The 21,076-nt window shown below is 46.3% G+C and overlaps 7 protein-coding genes across 7 annotated transcripts; 1 reads left to right on the top strand and 6 right to left on the bottom strand.

The window, feature by feature from the left end:
- Window positions 1–683: 683 nt before the first annotated feature.
- Window positions 684–1,649, top strand: N7516_007999 (uncharacterized protein; the record flags this gene model as incomplete). Its single annotated transcript, XM_057220719.1, has 2 exons — window positions 684–942; window positions 1,000–1,649. The coding sequence occupies 2 exons, from the start codon at window positions 684–686 to the stop codon at window positions 1,647–1,649; spliced, it is 909 nt and encodes a 302-aa protein (XP_057070991.1).
- A 1,586-nt stretch (window positions 1,650–3,235) lies between these two features.
- Window positions 3,236–3,818, bottom strand: N7516_007998 (uncharacterized protein; the record flags this gene model as incomplete). The annotated part of the gene is made up of 3 exons (XM_057220718.1): window positions 3,236–3,517; window positions 3,660–3,751; window positions 3,794–3,818. 3 exons carry the CDS (start codon window positions 3,816–3,818, stop codon window positions 3,236–3,238), a joined length of 399 nt encoding a protein of 132 aa, XP_057070990.1.
- A 2,757-nt stretch (window positions 3,819–6,575) lies between these two features.
- N7516_007997 (SGNH/GDSL hydrolase family protein) lies at window positions 6,576–7,190 on the bottom strand (the record flags this gene model as incomplete). Its single annotated transcript, XM_057220717.1, has 1 exon — window positions 6,576–7,190. The coding sequence occupies one exon, from the start codon at window positions 7,188–7,190 to the stop codon at window positions 6,576–6,578; it is 615 nt and encodes a 204-aa protein (XP_057070989.1).
- Window positions 7,191–7,886: 696 nt separating this feature from the next.
- Window positions 7,887–9,646, bottom strand: N7516_007996 (sugar porter family MFS transporter; the record flags this gene model as incomplete). Its single annotated transcript, XM_057220716.1, is given in 4 exon segments — window positions 7,887–8,572; window positions 8,626–8,854; window positions 8,869–9,415; window positions 9,476–9,646. 4 exon segments carry the CDS (start codon window positions 9,571–9,573, stop codon window positions 7,887–7,889), a joined length of 1,560 nt encoding a protein of 519 aa, XP_057070988.1. The 5' UTR covers window positions 9,574–9,646.
- Window positions 9,647–11,242: 1,596 nt separating this feature from the next.
- On the bottom strand, window positions 11,243–13,305 carry N7516_007995 (putative manganese ion homeostasis (Fr); the record flags this gene model as incomplete). Its single annotated transcript, XM_057220715.1, has 3 exons — window positions 11,243–12,901; window positions 12,977–13,106; window positions 13,166–13,305. 3 exons carry the CDS (start codon window positions 13,303–13,305, stop codon window positions 11,243–11,245), a joined length of 1,929 nt encoding a protein of 642 aa, XP_057070987.1.
- Window positions 13,306–14,242: 937 nt separating this feature from the next.
- N7516_007994 (cation diffusion facilitator family transporter) lies at window positions 14,243–15,979 on the bottom strand (the record flags this gene model as incomplete). The annotated part of the gene is made up of 4 exons (XM_057220714.1): window positions 14,243–15,601; window positions 15,661–15,747; window positions 15,798–15,844; window positions 15,901–15,979. 4 exons carry the CDS (start codon window positions 15,977–15,979, stop codon window positions 14,243–14,245), a joined length of 1,572 nt encoding a protein of 523 aa, XP_057070986.1.
- A 3,989-nt stretch (window positions 15,980–19,968) lies between these two features.
- On the bottom strand, window positions 19,969–21,045 carry N7516_007993 (putative glycosyl hydrolase; the record flags this gene model as incomplete). The annotated part of the gene is made up of 1 exon (XM_057220713.1): window positions 19,969–21,045. One exon carries the CDS (start codon window positions 21,043–21,045, stop codon window positions 19,969–19,971), a length of 1,077 nt encoding a protein of 358 aa, XP_057070985.1.
- Between the last annotated feature and the right edge of the window lie 31 nt (window positions 21,046–21,076).

Genomic DNA, 21,076 nt, shown 5'->3' with positions numbered 1-21,076 from the left:
GTATAATCAACTAAACAGCCTCGCAAATCATATGTTCGCTAAACGGCTCGCATTTGATGGTTTCCCGGTCGCCTTTCGCTAAACCCAATAAGCGAAAGCACAAGTTTTTCGCTCAACGCACGCCAGGTCTATATCCGATCAAGTTCATTATCATATACAAAATTGGCGTCGAATGCGAGTGAAATAAGGCGAAGAAAAGAGATTTTTGCTGTGATCAACCCCGTTTTTTCACCATGAATTCCCACCTACGGGCTGTATGGGCGGCCTGAAAATACTTGGATTCTGGATTTCGACTACGTACCTATGCCGAAAAGGTATTCGCCCATTCCACTGCAGCTTGCAATCAGACAACTGGATGGGAGGTTGTTATATCAAGGGAATAGAGATTACAGGCTCTTCCTTCCTCCCCCCAAAAGGACCACCAAAAAGCCATGACATGGACATATGGACATATAAGGGAGCATTCCATAGAAATACTGCATGACCTCATGTTTATCTATATATATTGTAATCCATGGAGGTATATTTCCTATTTAGGCTTCGGCCAGTGCACTTTCCCTCTATACTAGTATATAAACAAGACCTCCATACCATGTAACTATGCAATCAAGACATCTTCGACTTCTCTTCTGCTTAAACCAACAGCCTTTTTTTCAACACATAATCTCCTACTTTACACCAAAATGTCATCGCTATCAAACGAACCCAAGGCCTGGAAAAGCTGGTGGGACAGATTAAATAAACTCTCGGATAAGTCCGACGTTGACAAGGACCGGCTGAAAGAATTTATAAAGAAGCCTCCCCAACAATCTAAGGTCTCCATATTTGCCGCAGCGGATATGACCCCTACAGATGTCAATGAATTTTTTGGTCTTAGCCAACTTAACGGGTGGGAAGCATGGCAATTTGCTCGTCCCCTTATTACCCTTACACCAGATTTTGGTAACTATATGCTATCCCTTCACCTTGGTTATACTTTATCCTAATGAGTAACCGTAGAAGCATGGCTGAATACTTTTGAGGAACTGACTACCTCCTCAAAACCAACTGAGCCTCGAACGAGGTGCAAAATAGATGCTCTCATTATAACAGTCTATAAAGACTTAAAAGCTCGTGGGTGGTTAGAGGACGGTCCAAAGGTTACACTACAATTTGAGACTGCGCTAGAATGGGGGCCGATCACCTACCAGAACAAACTCCACAAGTGTGTCGGCAAAGCCGACTACAGTATGTTTTTCGGCGACCGAAACCATATGGCCTGTCATTTGGTCGTATTTGAGGCCAAGCAGGACCACGGAGTCTCCTCAAGCAACCATGGCCGAATTCTAGCATATATGGCGATGGTACAGGCTAGCCGAAAGGCTAGGGGACAGACGGACAGTACTGTATGGGGTGCCCTAACAGATGGGCAATGGTTCTACTTCTTCCGGTTGAACAACGAAGGCCAATGGTCTTGTGTCACCTACCAAGTACGTCGCGATGGCTGGGCAGCTATCGCTAACATCATTGCTTCTATGATATTACGGGGACATGAGACTGCGGCGTCTCCTCTTCGTTCAAGTCTCTCCTCTACCTCCTCCAAGCCAAAAATCCCCTCCCTCAACATCGCCGCCGTCCTGGACGAGCCAATATTTGCTACTGGTCAGTGAGCTTGGAATTTGTTCCATCACTTTGTATAGTCACCGCGATGAGTTGACAACTATTATTAACCGAGGCAATGGCGACAATAGTCAAAGCTCTTGTACACTTGGCATAATTGTTGACATGAAATTGCAACCCTGACTTGACTAATCGCATTGTTCCGTATAGTAAGCCAGATTGTCTATAATGTAGCCAGGGAAACAATAATTAGACAATTCATCGCAGCAATGAGTAACAAAAAAAAAAAAAAAAAAAAAAAAGAGGGGGTGAAAAAAAAGCAACTTGAGCGACACCTGTGTGATTCGAACACACGCTCCCGAAGGAAATGCCTTAGCTTACATGTTCATGCATAGCAGGGCACCGCGTTAGGCCACTCCGCCAAGGTGCCTATTTGGCCTGACTTACCTCCATTCTGGTATTTGACGGACATTACCTCGCCAAAACATTGCGAACCTATTGAATATTAGTCCTGTTGGTCGTTGCTGCTCTGCCACATATCATGTAATGGTTCAATGTTTTAAGGTCAACGTTCCGTTGGTTTCGGCCTTGTAACCATCAGCATATTTTGGTTGTCACTGGAAAAGAAATGTGTTGAGGGTCTGCAGCTCGCTACCATATTCTTTGGGAAGCGAGAAAAAGCTCCACAAAACCCAGATTCACTCACAACATTGCCAGGGAAAATGACCAAAAATCCGAAGAAACTCCTCGCTCCGCTGGAACATAAACGTTGTTTTGTACTCAAGTTCGCATCGCTTGTAACTAACATAATTCACCACCGAACTGGTCACCTCAAAACACGTCTATAAATTAGCACTTTGTTTATTTAACGACCCATGCTGCTAATTCGCTACCGAAACTCTAAAAATCTCGGTTTCGGAAGGTTTACAACGCGGGCCAGGTTAGTGTGTAGCGCATACAACATAAAGAGATATGCCTAGATAGAGAAATCAGCTAGTTGGATTAATTTAACAGCGTTATATTTGAGATAGGTGCATTCAAAATCAATATGTTTATATGGATGGCCAGCTCCGTAGTGAACTACGTTAATATATCAGCCTACTGGAGGAGGTTTAAGGGTTCGCAGTATTATCAAATGAGCGGAAAGTTAATATTATAAGGTTAAGAGGACATTAAGCTGGCATTACATCAGCAAATAGGCACTTTGGCGGAGTGGCCTAACGCGGTGCCCTGCTATGCATGAACATGTAAGCTAAGGCATTTCCTTCGGGAGCGTGTGTTCGAATCACACAGGTGTCGATTTATTTTTTTTATTTCTTCCCTTCACACGAGCTCTTGTAAATAATGACTCTGTAGGTATCCTGTATAGTTACACAGTTACGCGCATAGTAATCGTACCTCAATTTTCTTAACTCTCAGGCTAGCTTGAACGAAAACAAAACATAAATATCTATAAATGTCAGTTTCCATCGATATAGTACAAAGTTTGGTTCTAAAAATATGACGGAAGTGTAAAGCTCGTCTTAAAAAAGCACCGCACACGAAATATCATATGAATGGTTCTTACTGAGATTAATACCAAGTTAGCTCTTTATAGTGACATAAACAAATTCAATTCGACGATCCCAAGATTACTTCATTTGTTTTCGCCAGCTTCGGCTTGGTCCAGGAACTCTTTGACACTGGTGGCGCGCAACCCTTGGAGGATCCCGGTGTCCCTTTCCAACGCTTTTCCCTTTGGGTTATTATTCGCATTCGTAGATCCCAGAACCCTCATCTGGTAGATGGCTACATGGGCATCACCCGCCTTCAGTCCTTCATGAATCGCGTCGAGGACCCCCGAAAAGGTGACCGGGTTAGTTTTCCAGGCGGCGGCACTGAACGTTGGCTGATCAGGGAAATCCTCGATGTTGATCTTCTATTTAGAAGGGATGAAGTGTCTATACCTACGCGACTAGTGGCATACTTCGAGGATATTAGAGTATGCAGAAATGTAGAACTCGCTAGGGCCGCTGAGGGTTGATATAACCGCGTCGCAATCATCCAGGTTTTTTGGTTACATCGTCGACGGAGTAATCGGTAAGGTTGATCTCAGCCTTGAGGTGCCCGAAGTTCGGTTTCACCGTACTAGTAAGAACCACGACTTCGTCCTCTGACTTGCGAAATTATGTTGCGGGGCGAAGGCCAACTTCACCAGCACCAACAAGAGCAATCCTCATTGTTTCTGAAAGGTATGTAGGATAGGGGAGTGTAGGCAAGTCAAAGATAGGAGTGAGACACGATGTTCGTCGAGTCAATAGGAGTCTGAAAAGGAGAACCACACTTACGAACTTTGGCAAGCTATAAAGGTTAGTATGGATCTATTTGATATACTTCCGAGCTACTATAGTCATAGGTCCGTAAAACCCTGGTAAAAGGTCTACCATGGCCGAGCGTATGAACAGGTCCATTTTACATGATAAACTTAATATGTACCTTGGCATATAGATGTAGTTGATGGCATAAGGATTACAGATATTGAGTCCTGCATAATAGAGCAGAGATAGACTAGAGCTTTATTCGAATTCAACATGAGTTATCGACTTAGATATATAGAGAAACAAGGTCTTATCTTCGTTACGTTTACATATCCACGGGTATTACTATCGTACTTTTATTTCTGTTTTAGGCTTTCCCTAATGGCCAATACCTCGCGATGCAGCAAAAGGAGGAAGGCAGAGTGGAGGCCGTTTAGAAGAGTGGACCTCGGGATATTCTATAGTAGGTCTACTCTGGGCTAGAGGCCAATTAAATTGAGGGATAGTGAAATTAAGACTTTACTTTGTAGGGATCCTATCACGTAGAAACATAGTATATCATTACGTTATTATTTGTATTCCAAGGTTATATATTTATAGAATCAGAGGCGGGAATCGTAATCCTGGGAGGAGTCGCCACCCCTTATGTGGCATGTGATGCAACTAGGAGGATGAATTGCCGTTATTACGCAAAATCCAGAGTTCCTCGAGGAGCTGAATTATATAGAGATTTATAGGTAGCTGAGGGAGTCGTGGTCTCTACAGAACCTGATTTCGCAGACAGTAATCCGTCCTTTCAGCTCAGACCTAGCGGTAAGGAGTGGAAGAGACTAGAAGTTCAAATAATTCGAGCATAGGAATCTTGAGGAGATGATGCATAGTTTCAACGGCATAATTATGGATTAAGCCCTCTAAACCAAGATCCTTTAGATCCAGATTAGAAAAGCATATATTGAATCCACAGATTCGGTAGAGAAATATAAGGCCATACTTGCGTAAAGCCTCATATAAGTGCTCTAGAGAGGAGTTGGGTTGGCGGAGCAAGCGTTCTAGTTCAAGAGCTGGCCACTCCTATAATCTCCTCTCGTATATAAGAACATGTAATGTTGAATTACCACGCAACAAGGCACTTTGGCGGAGTGGCCTAACGCGGTGCCCTGCTATGCATGAAAATGTAAGCTCAGGCATTTCCTTCGGGAGCGTGTGTTCGAATCACACAGGTGTCGATTTCTTTTTTTATTTAATCTTTTTTTACTCTCTGCCTTTTTTCTCCTTTCCCTTCTTAGTTACATTATAGGCTTAGTTTTTGTTTTCTACACAATTTAGCTTTAGCCGTGCCAGGCGCCCAACAACCGTTCCGGTTGTTGGTGCGCCCCGGCAAACACAAAATTCCCACCGAACGCAAAATCTAGAAAATTAAGTATCTTGTGTATGACTTACCAATACAGAAGGTACTTAGGTATCCCGTTAGCATAACACACTTTTTCTCAGCCCTCGAACTAGTTAGGGCAAATATAAGGAGATATAGATAGTGTAAAGTAAGTCTATATTATTTATCCAAACTTTAGTAAGGAATATTAAGTAGTTATACTAAAATGGAGAATGTACCTGGTTATTTCCCCCATACAGCCTAAAATTATTCTTCTTCTTCAATATTAGATGTAAAGCACTTATACTACTATTAAATTAATTAAGCTAGTCTCGTACTATATATTCGTATACCTTCTATTACTTTAGCTAGTTCGAGTGCTGAGAAAAAGTATGTTATGTTATCACAGTTCCTAAGTACCTTTTGTATTGGTAAGTCATACAAAAGATACTTAATTTTCTAGAATTTTGCGTTCGGTGGGAATTTTGTGTTTGCCGGGGCGCACCAACACCAGGTCCCCTGGTGTTGGGCGCTTGGCACGGATACCTCGGATAATCTTATTTTGAGGCCTTACTTAATTTAATATATACCCAAAATAAACTTGGCACCTCACTATTTTGTAAACATTTGTTTGCATCTCCAGGAACTCCAACAACCCTCGATTTTAATAAGGTGTGTGGACTGACCGGCCTTATGATGTGGTTTGATTGAATTTGCCAATACAAGTGACATTTTATAATGGTAGACAGGCAACATAAAGAAAGGGGAGAGAGCCAAAAATGATAGTACGGCAAATGAAAAAAAAATCAAGCGACACCTGTGTGATTCGAACACACGCTCCCGAGGGAAATGCCTTAGCTTACATTTTCATGCATAGCAGGGCACCGCGTTAGGCCACTCCGCCAAAGTGCCTTATTTCTTGATTTCCTTGTTGCACCAGCTGTAGATAATCGATCAACATATACCGGTTTGGAGGTGCAGGTGCCTGCTCATCTTCTTATAGAATAGCTCCCTCCACGCTCTACCGATTTTTGGCCTGGGCGTTTGTTTTTCGTTCAGTGGTTGGCTGGATATTGTTTAGTTGAGTTGTAACCGAAGTTGCGTTATGCAAATTGGCCACTTTTATGGGCGGATGCGGTCAATATATACTTCACATCAATAATTTTAGCCTTGCACCGGGGGATCCTTCACCCCATAAAAAAATGAAAAGAATCCAGTTAAGCTATAAATAGCAAAGTATACAAATCATCCTTCCTTATTCATCTTCCAGTAGCCATACCTTTGGTTGTCATTGCAATATCTCAGCATGATCATAGTGGCTCTTGGATGAAGCCTTTATGTACAGCTTCATGAATCCCTCTGCGCCAAATCATTGCCATCTTCGCATAGCCTACATCATTGGGATGTGTGCCATCCGTCAGGTCACCGATCTGGGGCCCATCAGGGCCATGCATGTCCACGATGATAATTTTTCTTCCTTCGGCCGTTCTCGCTTTTGCTATTTCCCAGAATTGCTCGTTGACGCATAGGACTCTTGAGTCAATCTTTCCATCCAAGTTTGGAAGGAGAGTAGAAAGGATGACCGTTGAGCCAGGAGACGCCGTATAAAGGTATTCGAGCAAGTCACTCATTCGCTTTCCAGCAGTCTCGATCTCAAAGTCCTGGACGCAATCATTTGATCCAACATTCACGGTAAAGAGGTTAGGCAGCAGCCTAGGAACTGATCTTTTGGCTTTGTTGGTAACTTGTTCGAGTCTGAACCCCCGCCAACCTTCATTGTCGTTGTTCTCCATTGAACCGGACTTGCGAGACCCGACCATGTCCACAATGTAACCATCTGACATGAGATTCTGTTGAAGAACTCTCCTATAGCCATTACCGTCACTAGACTCAGAGCCATACGTGACAGAGCCGCCCAGTGGCATGATTCGCAAGCTCGGCTTCGTTTTATTTATCCGCGAACCTCCTATATAATGTATGAGTATAATAGAGGCACCATGGGTAAAGGGTCGTATACCATGATAACCTGCCAATTTCGTCTTGTTTTGGCCTATCTGTGGAAGAAGCTTTGTCTCACGGGTAATAATTGACTCGATCCCGTTGATCCCCCGCGTGAGACAGCGACTAGTTAGTTTGCTGCATAAGCTGTTATTATAAAAATATGCCATAGTCGACGGTGAAATGTGAATGAGATGGCGGTAGGGTCGCAAGGTAAAGCTCACAGGGTACATAAAGACCCATTCGGCGAAATGGTAAGGATGCCGAGTTACAACCTTAGCAAAACAGGTAATGATCCGTAATTCCCTGTTTTGACCGAATACGCCCGAACAAGCAGAAAGGGGTAATTTTAGAATATTATCTGGCCTCTCCAGGTCTTGTTTGCCTTGTTCTCTATACCCAGTAGGAATATATAGTTCCCTATATCCACCATTCTGTAGTCAAAAGTTTACGAACAGATAATTGCAAATCATATAGAAAATAAGTCATATTCCAGCTCATAGCATAAGGTCATAGATATGACAATAATAATGGTCCACTCAGCAAAGAGCCACGCTCAAATTATACCAAGTATTTATAAAACAAAGAAAAAGAAAATCGTAAAACATCCCACAACATCAAAATCAAGCCTCAGTCTTAGGCCCAACACTCTCAAGGTGGGTAGCATCCTCAATCTTCTTCTCGCCAGCATCAAACTCAAGCTGCTCAGTGTAGTTGACGGCAGGAACCCAGCCAACAGAGTTCCAAGCGCGGGGAACCTTAGCATAAAGCTCATCAACCTGTTCAAGGGAAAGACCCTTGGTCTCATAAATGCAAGTGTAAACAAACACACCACAGACAAAGCAGAATCCACCCCAGATGAAGAACACCTTAGACTGGAGGTTGGCATTTCCAGGTCCGCTGTTCACCATGTACGGAGTAGCGTAGGCAATAGCCCAGTTGAGTAGCCAGTTGGTGGCGGTGGTGATGGAGAGACATTTGGCGCGAGCCTTGAGGGGGAACAGTTCACCGGTGACGACCCAGGCAACGGGGCCCCAGGAACTGGCGAAGAAGAAGATGTAGATGCAAACGAAGGCGATGAGGACCTTGTTCGAGACTTCGGAGTTGATTGCTGTGCCGACGATTGCGACGATGAGTTGCGAGACGCACATTCCGACAGCACCAAACATGAGCAAAGGACGACGACCCCATTTCTCGACCATGTAGAGGCCCGGGAAGCTGGAGACGACGTTGATGATACTTGTGATCAGGGTGATGACGAAGGAGTTTTGGATGCCGGAGTTCTGGAAGAAGGTTGTGCCGTAGTAGACTGCGGATTTTGTTAGTGTGTGAAAAGAGCAGTGAGTTGAGAGGAGAACGTACAAATGAAGTTGACACCAGCGAGCTGCTGCAGACCCTGGACAGCGCAGCCAGTTGCGAGACGTTTGCCGATGGATCCACGGACGATCTCGAAGTAGGTGGCCTTTCCAAGACGCATTTCGTATTCGTGGTTTGCCTGGATCTCGGCGAGTTCAGCGACGACGGCCGGGTCGTTCACGTCCATACGGCGGAGACGAGCGAGGGCCTTGGTAGCCTCTTCGTAGCGATCTTGCTTGATCAGGAAACGGGGGTTTCGGGAAGGACCAGCATGCCAACGACTAGGATGATAGCCCAGGCAAATTGGACGGCAATGGGGATTCGGTAGCAGCCGGTGTCATCACGGTCCTTGGTAGCGTTGTTGACGATGGCGGCGAGGAGGAGACCAATTGTGATGGCGAGTTGGTAGGCGCCGACGATTGTACCACGGATCCATTTAGGTGCAGTCTCAGATTGGTAGAGGGGGACTGTGGCGGAGAGGAGACCGACACCAAGACCGGCGAAGAAACGGCCGGCGACGAAGAGGGGGATAGAGGTTGAGATGGTTTGGAGGATGACTCCGAAGACGAAGACGACACTCTCAATGATCATTCCCCATCGACGACCGACTGTATCAGCGACAGGGGCGGCGCCGAGGGCACCGAAGAAAGTTCCTGCTGAGAGGAGAGAGACAATCATGGATGACTGGGAGGATGTGACATCTGGGAGGTGATCCTTCTCGTTGATGAAGCCGGTTGAAAACATCTCGCGCCATTTCTTCATGGCGAGGATACCGCTGATGGTACCTGTGTCATATCTAGATGGATGTTAGACTTGTCTTGGGAATAGGAGTATTGAATTGGAAAGTGGCACGTACCCAAAGAGAACACCGCCAAATGCAACGAACAATCCAATCATGATAGCCGGGGCAGCAGAGCCCACGGCATCATCTGGCCTCTTCAAAGCGAAGCCCATTGTGAATGTGATCAGAGAGAAGCAAGTTCAAGCCAGGAGGTATATGTGTTGTGTGAGGATAGAAAGGACTCGGTGGAGCAGACCGATATAGCAGAGAAAAGTCGGAGAGGTAGAGTAAGTAAAGTATAAACGAAAAAAGGAGAAAAACCTAGAGGTCAATCCCTTCTATTTGTACTTCCCCAGTCCCAAATTCTCAAATTCTCAACCACATGGTCTTCCATGCCCGGGGAAATTTGCAATCAACAAACTCCGAAAACAGCACGGGGTGGAACCACCTGGACAGCCCAAGGGGAAAAAAAGAATTCTGCATCCTGTCCAATCCCAGAATAGTATTGCCAGTATTTTCCCCATTCCCACGTATTTTTGGATCCATGGATGTTTTAGGCCTGGGGATAGAGTTTCGACCGAAGGTGGAGAAGCCAATGGCAGCTGAGTGGACTCAGCCCCCGGACTCCTACCGGGCTGGTCATTGGCCCAACACTGGAATTAGCTCGACGCCAAACGAGTACAAGGTATTTTTTTTATTTTTTTTTTATCTGCGCCCTGAACCTTACATTACGCTTGGTTTGCACTTTCCTTGCGTAGTATGAGTAGGATCGGCGAAAATACACATTGAGAATGTAGAATGTACACAGTATTGCAGTGGTTTGTATAGATTTCGGCTAACTATTCCGATGTTTACAAACATGTCTTAAAAGAATATGGGACGGAAATAGGTTTTTACATACCACATGACAGGACAGGCCGAAAACAGGGGAGTCGGGTTGGGCTAATGCCGATCGGTATCGGTGTCCCGCATCAGGGAAAAGGTAAACGACCTTGGAAATTTATCTTACATAATTCCGCGATTTCACGGGGATTGTAATTGGGTTGGTCTTGGGTATACCTAGGTAGTTGCAAAGTGTATTATATTGTATATGTTGTTTCATGTTTAATTGTAGTAGGAGTAGGATACTGTAAACTAATTCAACTTCACGAATAAGTTTCCCCCATCTTTTCCCCCTCACGGTTCACCCCAGATCCAAAATTTCCCCAGACCTGTACGGAGTCAAGGCCCGAGATTTACAGGACCAATAACCGAACATGTTGATGAATTGGTCGGTGTTCACCGGAGCCGAATCGGGAAGGGAAAAGAAAAAGTATGAAATGGTTAATTTCCCCGTTCCGAAGTTTGACCCTTCCGAGGACCTGCAAGGGTCCAAATTGCTAAAATGGCCGGGTAAAAACCAAACAAAATGGCTTGTCCCGTGCATTGCGCCATTTTTCCCGAGTCGCGGATTGGACAGATTACCCGACGCTATCCCGACCTTGGTTGCTTACGGGGAATTGTCGGAGACACGGGTGGTCTGTAGGTAGCCAGATCGGTGTCAGGCCCGAGGAAGAAGCATGTGCCAGTCGATGCTGGTGGGTTTAGCCGAGAAGTGACGCAGTTAGGGAGCTGATGTAACCCTCAGAGCTCTAACTAGTAGTAGTTAGCTAGTTAGCTCATTCTACCTTTTTCTCTCTATTTTTATGTATCACGAGGACGAGGTTAGTGCTGGCAATAGATCACACGATCAATCAGAAACTAGGACTACGCCATTTAGGCACGTTCCGGCAAAATGCTTGTCTATTATGTTTATGCTCGCTGAAGGGAGAAAAGAAAAAGAAAATAGACTAGCCAGACTAGCTACCAGCGCCAGATCAGGATGAAATACACAGTCAGCACCACTTGCACCACAAACTTGACGGATTGGTACAGATCCCGGACAATGAGGGATGCCGTCGATCGGGAGTGGGTAGCCAAGGCGGGTCGCCATGCAGCCTTATCCTTTGAGGAAACGGCTCCGGAGTCATCGTCTGTGCCCCGGTAAGCATCTTGCGGGGATTGAGTGCCGGGGTAGCGGGTGGAGGCCACCATGCCATTGCGGCTGGCTAAGTTATTCGCCGATGAGAGGGTGGAGCTGGACGCACCGGAGGTGTGGTACTGGTGGTCTGGGAGAGAGCGGCGCTCGGTGAGGGGAAGAAGGGCGTCAGGTGATGATGGTTCTGGGGTGTAGAGGATGCGGTAGATGGAACGGAGGAGGAGGATGGAGACGCTAAGGCCTACGATGGTGAGGTAGTAGAAGAAGATTCCCAGCTGGTCTGGGAGGATACAGAGGTGGTTTTGGATAGTGGGTGGCGATCCGTCCTGGGTGGCTTTGCCTGTCTTGGGGTCGATTGGATTCCACAAACTGGTGAGTACGAACCCCGGTTGGCGGACTCCCATCGCCCAAGAAATGCTTTTGACTGTGATTTCGTTGGGCGAGCCGTTGAATTCCCGATGGGACACTTCACAGTAGTCGTGGTCGTCGCCGGAATACACCTGGACGACGTTGGGTCCTGCCTTGGAAACCAATTCGGTGGAAATGGTCTGCGTCAGGACATTCTGGTACTGGTAGCCTCCGGCAATTCTCAGAGAGTTAGGCTCGTCCTCAGCCAGTTCCTCGTCTAATGAAGAGGGCGGGTAGCGTTCGCGGAGAGGACCACATGGAGTAGCTGGCTTGCGGTAGAGAGGGACGTGTGTGAGGATAATAGTAGGAAAGCCGACACCTGCTGGCTGAGGCTTTTGATGGATGGCGGGCTCGACAGCGTCAACAATACGGTAATCGAATATAGTATGCCCCTCAGTCTGGTTTTGCAGCATTCGCAGCTCGTCCGTCTCCGCTTTCGCCTTGTGGATGGCCATCTTATCCAGGAAGTCATCTGCGTCTTTCCAGATCGGGCGCATGGGGCGGTTTTGATCGCTGGCTGTTGGAGAGCTGCCCGTCAATGGATCGGGCTGGTCCATTGCGCTCAGTGAGGGAGTGTCCACTGAAACAAAAGTATGATTCCCAATAACATCGACGCGGTTGGGGTTTCCAAAAAAGGACTCGAAGCGATTGCGGATGGGTTCCTGGATGCCGTTACCGAACCCAACATCATGATTGCCAGGTAGACTAGCAATCATTCTGCGCCCTCGTCCATCGACAGATGGCTTCACTAGTTTTTCCCACGGGTCCATGAATATTTTAATAAATCGCCCGTATTCCTTCTTCCAAAAGGAGTCTGTATACTTCTTCCACCGCGCTTCGGGGCTGCTGCTTGTAGCCGTGGCCCATTCTCTGCCACCATCGAAAAGGTCCCCAAGAAACAGCACTGAGTCCGGCTCGAGGTGATCTTGTATCAAGGAAAATGACCGTCGGATATATTGGTCGGTATATTTAACCGTCAAAGTCGACATAGGCCATGGTCGACCGGGGTAAGTGTGGGGATCAACGAGTTGGGGGTCGGCGATAAAGGCAATATGGTGCGGTGTGGCATCGTGAGGCTAGATACATTGAACTGTTAGCACCAGCCAAGGCAAGTAAACTAGATTGCGGCAGGTGCGCCACTGTCAACTTACCCATTCCTCCCAGCTGTCCCAAAGGCATTTGTTGATGCTGTCCTGAAATACTGTCCGTTCACCCCACCGAATTGCGAACATCCACAGCAAAATAATAGCATTTGGTATCGTAAAGATACGCTTGACAATGCTGACTGCCGTTGTCTTAATCCCCTCACTCTCCCGATGTCTGCCAATTCCCCCACTGACACTACCGGGAAGCCATTGTTTTGCCGCTGGGGGATGGAGTCCCACACGCGACTGAATATATTTTGTGGTCTCGACGACTGATGTTGGTTGAAGGAGGGAAGGGAATAAGCGCCCGTATTTCGTGGGTAGGCGAATGTCATGTTTGGCTTAGCTTGACAGCAAGGCTAAATTACGTGACAGAGTGGCTCGACCCCGGACTAGACGGGGCTGATGTTCAAAGAAAGGAATGACTGGTCATGCTCTGGGCATACTGTAACGAACTAAAAAGAATGAATGGTGAGGAATCAAAGGGGAAAAAAAAAAAGAAAAAAGTTCATAACATGGTGTTCAAGTTCAAGACAGGGGGATTTGCAGAACAGGCAATTGTTTTAAGCTTCGGGTCGAGATGTGTCGATCGCCAGACATGGGGCGGTCACGTGTAGACCATTGACATATTGTTCACAATGTAATTGTCTACATAGTTAGTTAACTATCGCACAATTACAACTATGTAATCCATGTATTTACGGAAGCTTCCCAATGAACAGGGAAAATTGATGGCACACCATAAGTAATGCCCCCGAACGTTGCAATGAAAGGTGTAGAAATAGAGACGAGGCGACCACATGCCATGAGCATCCCGCACCCAACGCCGCGGTGTATTGTTGTTAGACATGCGAGAGTATATCTGACAAAATTAAGTCGCTTTTATTATATTATACTTCGTATGTATATACATATGGAGTACATTTCCGAGGCTGATTCGTAGGCATTGAATTAGAGAAAAATAGAAGTACATAAAAAATGCGGTCCAAAGAATACAGCGGGTCCATGTCCGCAAATAGGATGATGCTATTGCATGGCAAAGCATTGCCATGCATTTCCCAAAAATGATTGGCCCAAGGGAGAACTACCACTTCTAAGAAAACCAGACATTTAATATGGGGCATTAGTGGTGCAAGACTTTATGAACCCAAACAAAGGTGGTGAGGATAAAGGATAGGGTATCTGAATAGGAAAACCGTAGGGGTGAGATGTTTGGGGGTCATGGTACCAAATGAGGAACGAAGGTGCGTGAAAAGTCACCACGTCAGGGAATCAAGTTAACTTTTTAGGGCAACACTGGCCTCCTCGGGCACAGTTTGTGTCACATTCTAGAAGGCATGCTTGAGGGTCACCCTCCCGAAGACTGCCTGCCCGACTGGGAACGTGGTCATCGGTGTCCCGAGAGGACGATGCTTGTCCATTGTCTTCGGTGTCACTTTCCGGTGCAAATTCGGGTTGGATAGTCGAGGAGTGAATACCGTAGGCATGGAGACAGCGTCTCACCTGTCTGGCCAGGCGCATGTACCTCTCCGACCCTTCGCCCTTGATTTCGGTGTCGACTTGGAGATGAATTGAAGCCACGATCTTGGTGTCACTGAGTTGCCAAACGTGCAGGTGGTGCGAACCAATGACACCAGGAAGACCCTCAATGTCCTCCTTAATATGATCAATGCTCATACCGGGCGGTACGGCCTGGAGAAGGATACGCGAGGCAGCCTTGCACAACGGAATGGCGGATGCAAGAATGATCAGTGTGATAACGAGGGAAATTCCCGGGTCAACGTAGTAGCGCCATTCGTAGTCCGTCAACCAGATAACAAGTGCGGAAACGATCACACCAATGTTTCCGAGGGCGTCTCCCATAACATGGAGGAAGACACCACGCATGTTGAGGTCGTGATTGTGACCCTTCTTTTGGTCCTTCGGCTTGGGCTGAGCATGGTTGTGAGATTTGTGGACATCTTCATCGCGGTGGTCGTGGACTTTGACTGGAGCTCCCTCCTCATCGGTGTAGTTGGTGGCACGATCACGGTGGCTCAGAAGACCTGAACGCTCAGTTGGGATCTCATCCTCATCATGGCCATTCTCCGAATCCGATGATTGTTCATTCCGGTATTGGCTGGCAGCGATAATACCTTGTCTCAGTCTCTCGGGAAGTACGGGAATATCGTCGGGGCTCACGAATCCGCGTCCCGTGCTGTATCTCCTTGGGCCGCGAGTCTGGGTGTCGCGTTGTTTCCGGGACGGTTCGGTGACAGAGTGTGTGAGAGAGTTTTGAGGCACGCTTGCGGGTCTGCCAAAGCCAGCGGTAGCTCCCGGGATGTTCTCACTCTGGTCGGCGATCGGTGTGTGATCGTGATCATGTTCACCGGCCTCGATGTCATGGTCATGCTCATCGTGACCATGACCATGGTCGTGACCGCCGCCGGGTCCGTGGGAGTGGTCATGGAATAGCGCCAATCCAATGAGATTGGAAGCTAGGCCGAAGCAGCCAACAATGCAAACGAATCGGGGGTTTTGCACTTCCTGGGGTTCGAACAATCGTTGAGTTGCCTCCAGGAAAATCGACATGCACAGGGCGACTAGGAACACGCCATTGACCAAGGCACCAAGTGTCTCCGCTCGTTGCCACTGTATAGAAAGAAATCCAATTGTCAGATCGTCCGGGCTGGTGTTGGTAATCGACTTACGCCATAGGTGTACGTGTTGGAGGTGGTCTCCCGGTTTGCAACCTTGACTGCCCATAATCCGACACACAAGGACAAGACATCATTCAACTATTCGGGTTAACTTTAGCCAGGGAGTAAGATCGTAGATGGTAGCGTACCATGTGGAAGGAATCGGCGACAAGGGCAAGGGAGTGGACGGCATAACCTAGGAAATCACTGTCAGAACCCGGTCGCATACGATCAAGCTGTCAAGACACAAACCAGTGATTAATTCAAGCAAGAAAAATGCTATATCGATGACCAGCAGGATCAACATCCTGTTCGTTTTGGATAGCCCCATGATGGTAGCTTGTTGCGGCGCGCTCGTTGAGAGCTCCACGGAATAAAGGGGAAGAGCGTCTAATCAGAATAGAATACAGAGAGAATCTGTAATGGAAATAGGAAAAGAAAAAGTGAATGACAGAGAGTTAGACAAGAAGAGGAGGGGTTCAAAGGACGAAAAATGAAAGCGACGAGATTAAAATCAATGCCCGTTGACGCAGTGGAGCTCAAAATGGGGCTAGGGCGGAACAACCTCCGGTCTAGTCCGTGGTGGCGAGACTTGGTCTCTCTTTCAGCCACTTTGGACTTTTGTTAGGACTTAGGACTTTGTTATTTAAACAGTCAGTTTCATATAAAAAGTACTAAAAAGAAACAGGGATTGACTTTGATTTATAGCCAATTTTTGCCTTATTCCTTATTTCTTGTCTTTGGAGCTTTGATTCTCGAGAGACCTCCGGGGCCCACCTCCCGTGCTCAAGATCGACCTAGCCTTATGGGAAATCTCCCCATTGGATCGGACCTTCATTATTTTGTAGTGGCCTCTGAACCAATCCATGAGTCCATTATTTTCTATCCATTGATCCTGACTGCATGTGGTTGTATCTACTTTGAGAACCCCTGCAAAATAACCCTTTGGGAGAGCTGCATGGGGTATCCTACCAACCCGAAATTATTATGAAACCAACTGGCTCCTGTGGGACTGATCACTACAGCTGCACTACAGCTGCACTACGGATGTTATAGGTATGTTCTCCGTAGGTGTGCTTTCACTCCTTTGTTCTCTCAACAATACCCGCTTATTCGCTAGGCTATTAATAAACATTGATACCAGGATATCGCACAGTGTGAAAGCCCTAACTCGTAGTTTTCTCTAACTAACTATAGCCTAGTAACTTTAGCGCTATTATATTGCCACACACACATTGTCTGTGACTTTTTCCCCCATAATATGGATCCCAGAACAGTGGGGGCCAAATGAAGCAGTGCTTTGTCTTGTTAGATGCAACCTTCGAAGTACTCACATAGCTATATATGTTTCACACCACAACGGCATCTGTCTATTTTGTACATCCCAGCAAGTACTGTGCTTGTTTCCCAGCACTATATTTATACGATTTCTTGGGGTTGCTACGTGGTATTGCAGCAGCAGTCATATATACGCTAGGGTGTGATGCCTCTCATGCTTCTGTCGCTAAACTAGTCACGCAAGCTACTTGACACTATTGGGAACCCATGTGGGCTACAAGATTGATTACTGGATGAGAACGAGAATATCCACTGTACTCCGTGGTAGTGTTCTATGTAAAACTGACCTACTTTTTCCTACTCCGTACTATTCCACTTTCCATCCGACGCTGGTTCATCCGCGTAACTTCCAATGTTGACTAATGATCTCTCAACGCCCAATGCCCTTTTGTGGGTGTTGGTATAGTGTTGATGTGACTGCATGGGGGCTTGAAGCAGCATTAAATATGTTATTGGATGATTTATATGTTAGAGTAGCTGGTAGCAGATATATTACGTACAGGTTGGATGGCAATATATATAATGCTTCTGCATAGTTATGATGACATCAAAATATATGTATAAAAACTAAAACTGGTATGAACAGTAGCGAAATAAGCATTATTTATCACTACTAGACTAGTCTTATGTATTTGAAAACAAAGTATAGACCCATTGCGACGACGGTATGTCGCCAATGAGGCTGAAGACGGATAGAAATGGGTCCCACTTAGATTTCGCTTATAGTGCACATTTCGTCTTAATTTCAAAATAAGCATGGCCGGCTGGCCCAATGGCAAGGCGCTTGACTACGAATCAAGAGATTGCAGGTTCGATCCCTGCGTCGGTCAATTTTTTGGCTTTTTGATCATTTTATGGGTCTAAAAGTGGCCTCGGGGTGGGGTGGTGTTGCGTGTGAATTTTTTCTATGAAGTGGCTGGCATATGAGTGCCTGCGCTTTGAATCATGATGTTCCTTCTATGTCGATAAGATCAAGATATTCGAAAGAGCTAGAGGATAAAAAGCATGTTTGAAACCAACTTTTCCTTACGTAGATGAATTAATTGTGTCAAGGAAATTTGCACTGATATGATAGCTAAATCTACTCTGCACTGTGTTAGTGAAATCTAGGAGCACGACAAGTTACAACTAGTTATTGCATTCCAGTTGGTCTTTGGCCTTGTTTCCGTTTATCTAACCATATTGTCACTGACACTTCATCTTCTCTGGTAAGATGGCCGAGTTGGTCTAAGGCGCCAGGTTAAGGTATACCTTGACTCCACAACTAGCAATAGTTTCCTGGTCTCGCAAGAGGCGTGGGTTCGAATCCCACTCTTATCATGATAATTTTTGCTTTTTGTTCTTCTCAAACCTAAACTCCATACTTCGGATTAATAATAATCCGGAGGACGATTCCAGAGTCTCCGAATCGATGAAAGCCGGACTCTTCCACTGAAAACCGGACTATTCCAGAAGATTCGATCCAGCGCGCGTTGGACCCCATCAAGAAATATAAATACCCCCTTCTTTCCCCCTCGAATTCCTCTTCTTTTTTTTTCTTCTCCATCCTAGTGCACGGGTTTTACACGTATCAGTGAGGAGACATCCGAGATCGTGTTTTTGCTAGTTGAAAACTACCAAAATGACTACTTCAAGTGAGCTTAATCGCACGCTTGGGAATTTTTGAAACTTTCCTGCCTCAACTCCTTGGCTCTTGAGCCCTCGAGTCGAATTTGATTCTTTGATGGGAGACTTCGGTCACCCTCGAGGATCTTTTTAAGTATTTTTATTACTTATTACCTATGCTAGTGGCTCTTAGAGAAGACAATTATTATGGATACTTATGATTACCCTCTACCCCTTGTAAATATTTGTTTTGTTATTTCAAATATAGAGCATGTCTCGCGTCTCGAGTACCAATGTTATGATAGAGTATCGCGTCCCTCCCCGTTCCTCGGTCTCGTATACTATACCATAGTAATTCTGGTTTACATAGTAAAAAATGCACCATTTTGATTAGAAAAAACCGTACATATCATTGGTTTCTATCGATTTACTCTACAAATTGAGTGTCCTGCTTCTTAATCCTTCCGCGCGCGCTTTGCTCCACGTCCACGTCCTCGACCACTGCCGGCTTCACCATTGCCGGTTCCCCGTCCACTACCCCGTCGGGCCCGTCCACGTCCAACGCCCACGTCCAACGCCCACGTCCACGCCCACGCCCGCGGCCCCGGTTCTCCTCCTATGACGAAGGATCTCGGTATACAGAAGTATCTTGGGTTAGCGCATCCAGGAAGACTGCGGTTGCTATGTGGTGGCCTAGGTACTAGCCTAGATGCTTAGAAGGTTCCCAGCAATGGAAGATAATGTATGTAAACCAGAATTAGAAGATTAATTTGTTTGATCTAATCTATATGACAAAAGCGACTTAATTTTATATGGTGTTTACATACAAATTGCAGGTAACTATATACTGTCGTCCTATAGTGTTAGGGGTAGTTTGGCACGAAGGCGGTGTAAAAATTGGAAGGCGGTGAGTAAGGTTGTAGCTATCGAGGTAAAAGCGGTACCAGATTAGGAAATCGGTAGTATTAATACCTTAATTTTCAGGCAGGAAGTGTCCCAGTATCCAAAGGGGTGTCCCTCTATCAATCCCCTATTCTTATAAACGTTTTCTGTAGCAAACAAGCAAATAGCAAACATGCATGCATGGGGTGATTGTTCAACAATAGCTAACTAGTTATTACTACAGCTAGCCATATAACCTGTAGGCAGGATTGGCGTTACTTGAGAATAAAGTCCACGGTCTCTGATATGGATAGGTTAAGATCTGCCCGCATAGGTTGATAGCGATTTTAAAGCCTTATGTATAGTGTGAAAATTGGATGACTATTCTTGAAGTTACTTTGGGACTTCACCGAAACACGCAGTACCTCTTTGTTATATGTAATGCAACCTGGTTAATATAGCTTCGGTCTATATAGTATACAAACTGTTATATATTTAAGCAAGCTTCTTCCGAACTTCCAAAATTCTCTGGGTCGCAGCAGCAAATGACACCGGGTCCAACGACCCATCTCCCAACGCAGCAAGTAGAGAATTAAATATATCTTCCCCCTGCGTGACATCCTTCTTAGCTGCAAGCAAGATATCAACACCAGCCTGCGCAGCCAACAAACCACGAGCAGCCTGATCGCCAAACGCCTCTAACGCTCCCGCCTCAATCGCATCGGTAATAGTGACACCTTTGAAGCCAAGTCTATCCCGCAACTCATTTTGGATAATAGTCTTGCTCAGACCAGAGGGATAGGTCGGGTCCAAAGCGGGATAGATAGCCCACGAAGTCATGACCACGTCCACACCTGCCGCAATGGCCTTGGTATACGGTGCCATATCCACCTTGCGCAGCTCTTCGAGAGTCAAGTCAATAGTGACGGGTTGTAGATCCGTATTCTCGCCTGCGCCTGCTGCACCAAGGCCAGGGAAGTGCTTGGCAGATGCGACGATACCGGCTGATTGTTGCGCGCTGATGAATGCAGACCCGCATGTTCCGACGACGCGGGATGAGTTGCTGAAAGAGCGCTGGGAGGCATCGGCGAAGTCTCCGGGTTCGCGATAAACATCCAACATAGGTGCCAGATTGAAGTTGTTTTTGAATTCCTTTAGGGTGCTTGCGGCATCTTTGCCCATTTGTGTCGCTGCTGCTTCCGGATCGGCGGCCTGGCCGACTTGCTTAGCGCTCTCTACTGGTCCGCCGGCCAATCGACGCACTTTTCCGCCTTCTTGGTCTGTCATGATGAACAGAGGACTGCCTGAATAGTACGGACTTTGCTTATAAGTCTCTTGGAAGTTATCGATTGTGGTTGTGAGGTTATCACCGGCATTTTCGCCGAACAGAATGATACCGCCGACTTTGCCTTCCTTGATCAGGTCGAGGAGATGGGCTGGTGGCTCAAGGCCGGGATAAGAGAAGATGACATGGTGACCAATTTGCGCCTGAAGATCGCTTGGGGAAGCAGCTGAAGTTGAAGGCGCAAGAGCGAGGAAGAATGGGAGAAGAAATTGTGGGGAGAATTTCATTTTGATTATAGGCTGTTTGAACTGCCCATCT

This window comes from Penicillium verrucosum (genome assembly GCF_028828655.1).
Source record: "Penicillium verrucosum strain IBT 35672 chromosome Unknown utg000003l_segment0_segment0, whole genome shotgun sequence".
Taxonomy (NCBI): Eukaryota; Fungi; Ascomycota; class Eurotiomycetes; order Eurotiales; family Aspergillaceae; genus Penicillium; species Penicillium verrucosum.
The sequence above is the reverse complement of the archived record's forward strand: the minus strand, read 5'-3'. Positions and strand labels throughout refer to the sequence as shown.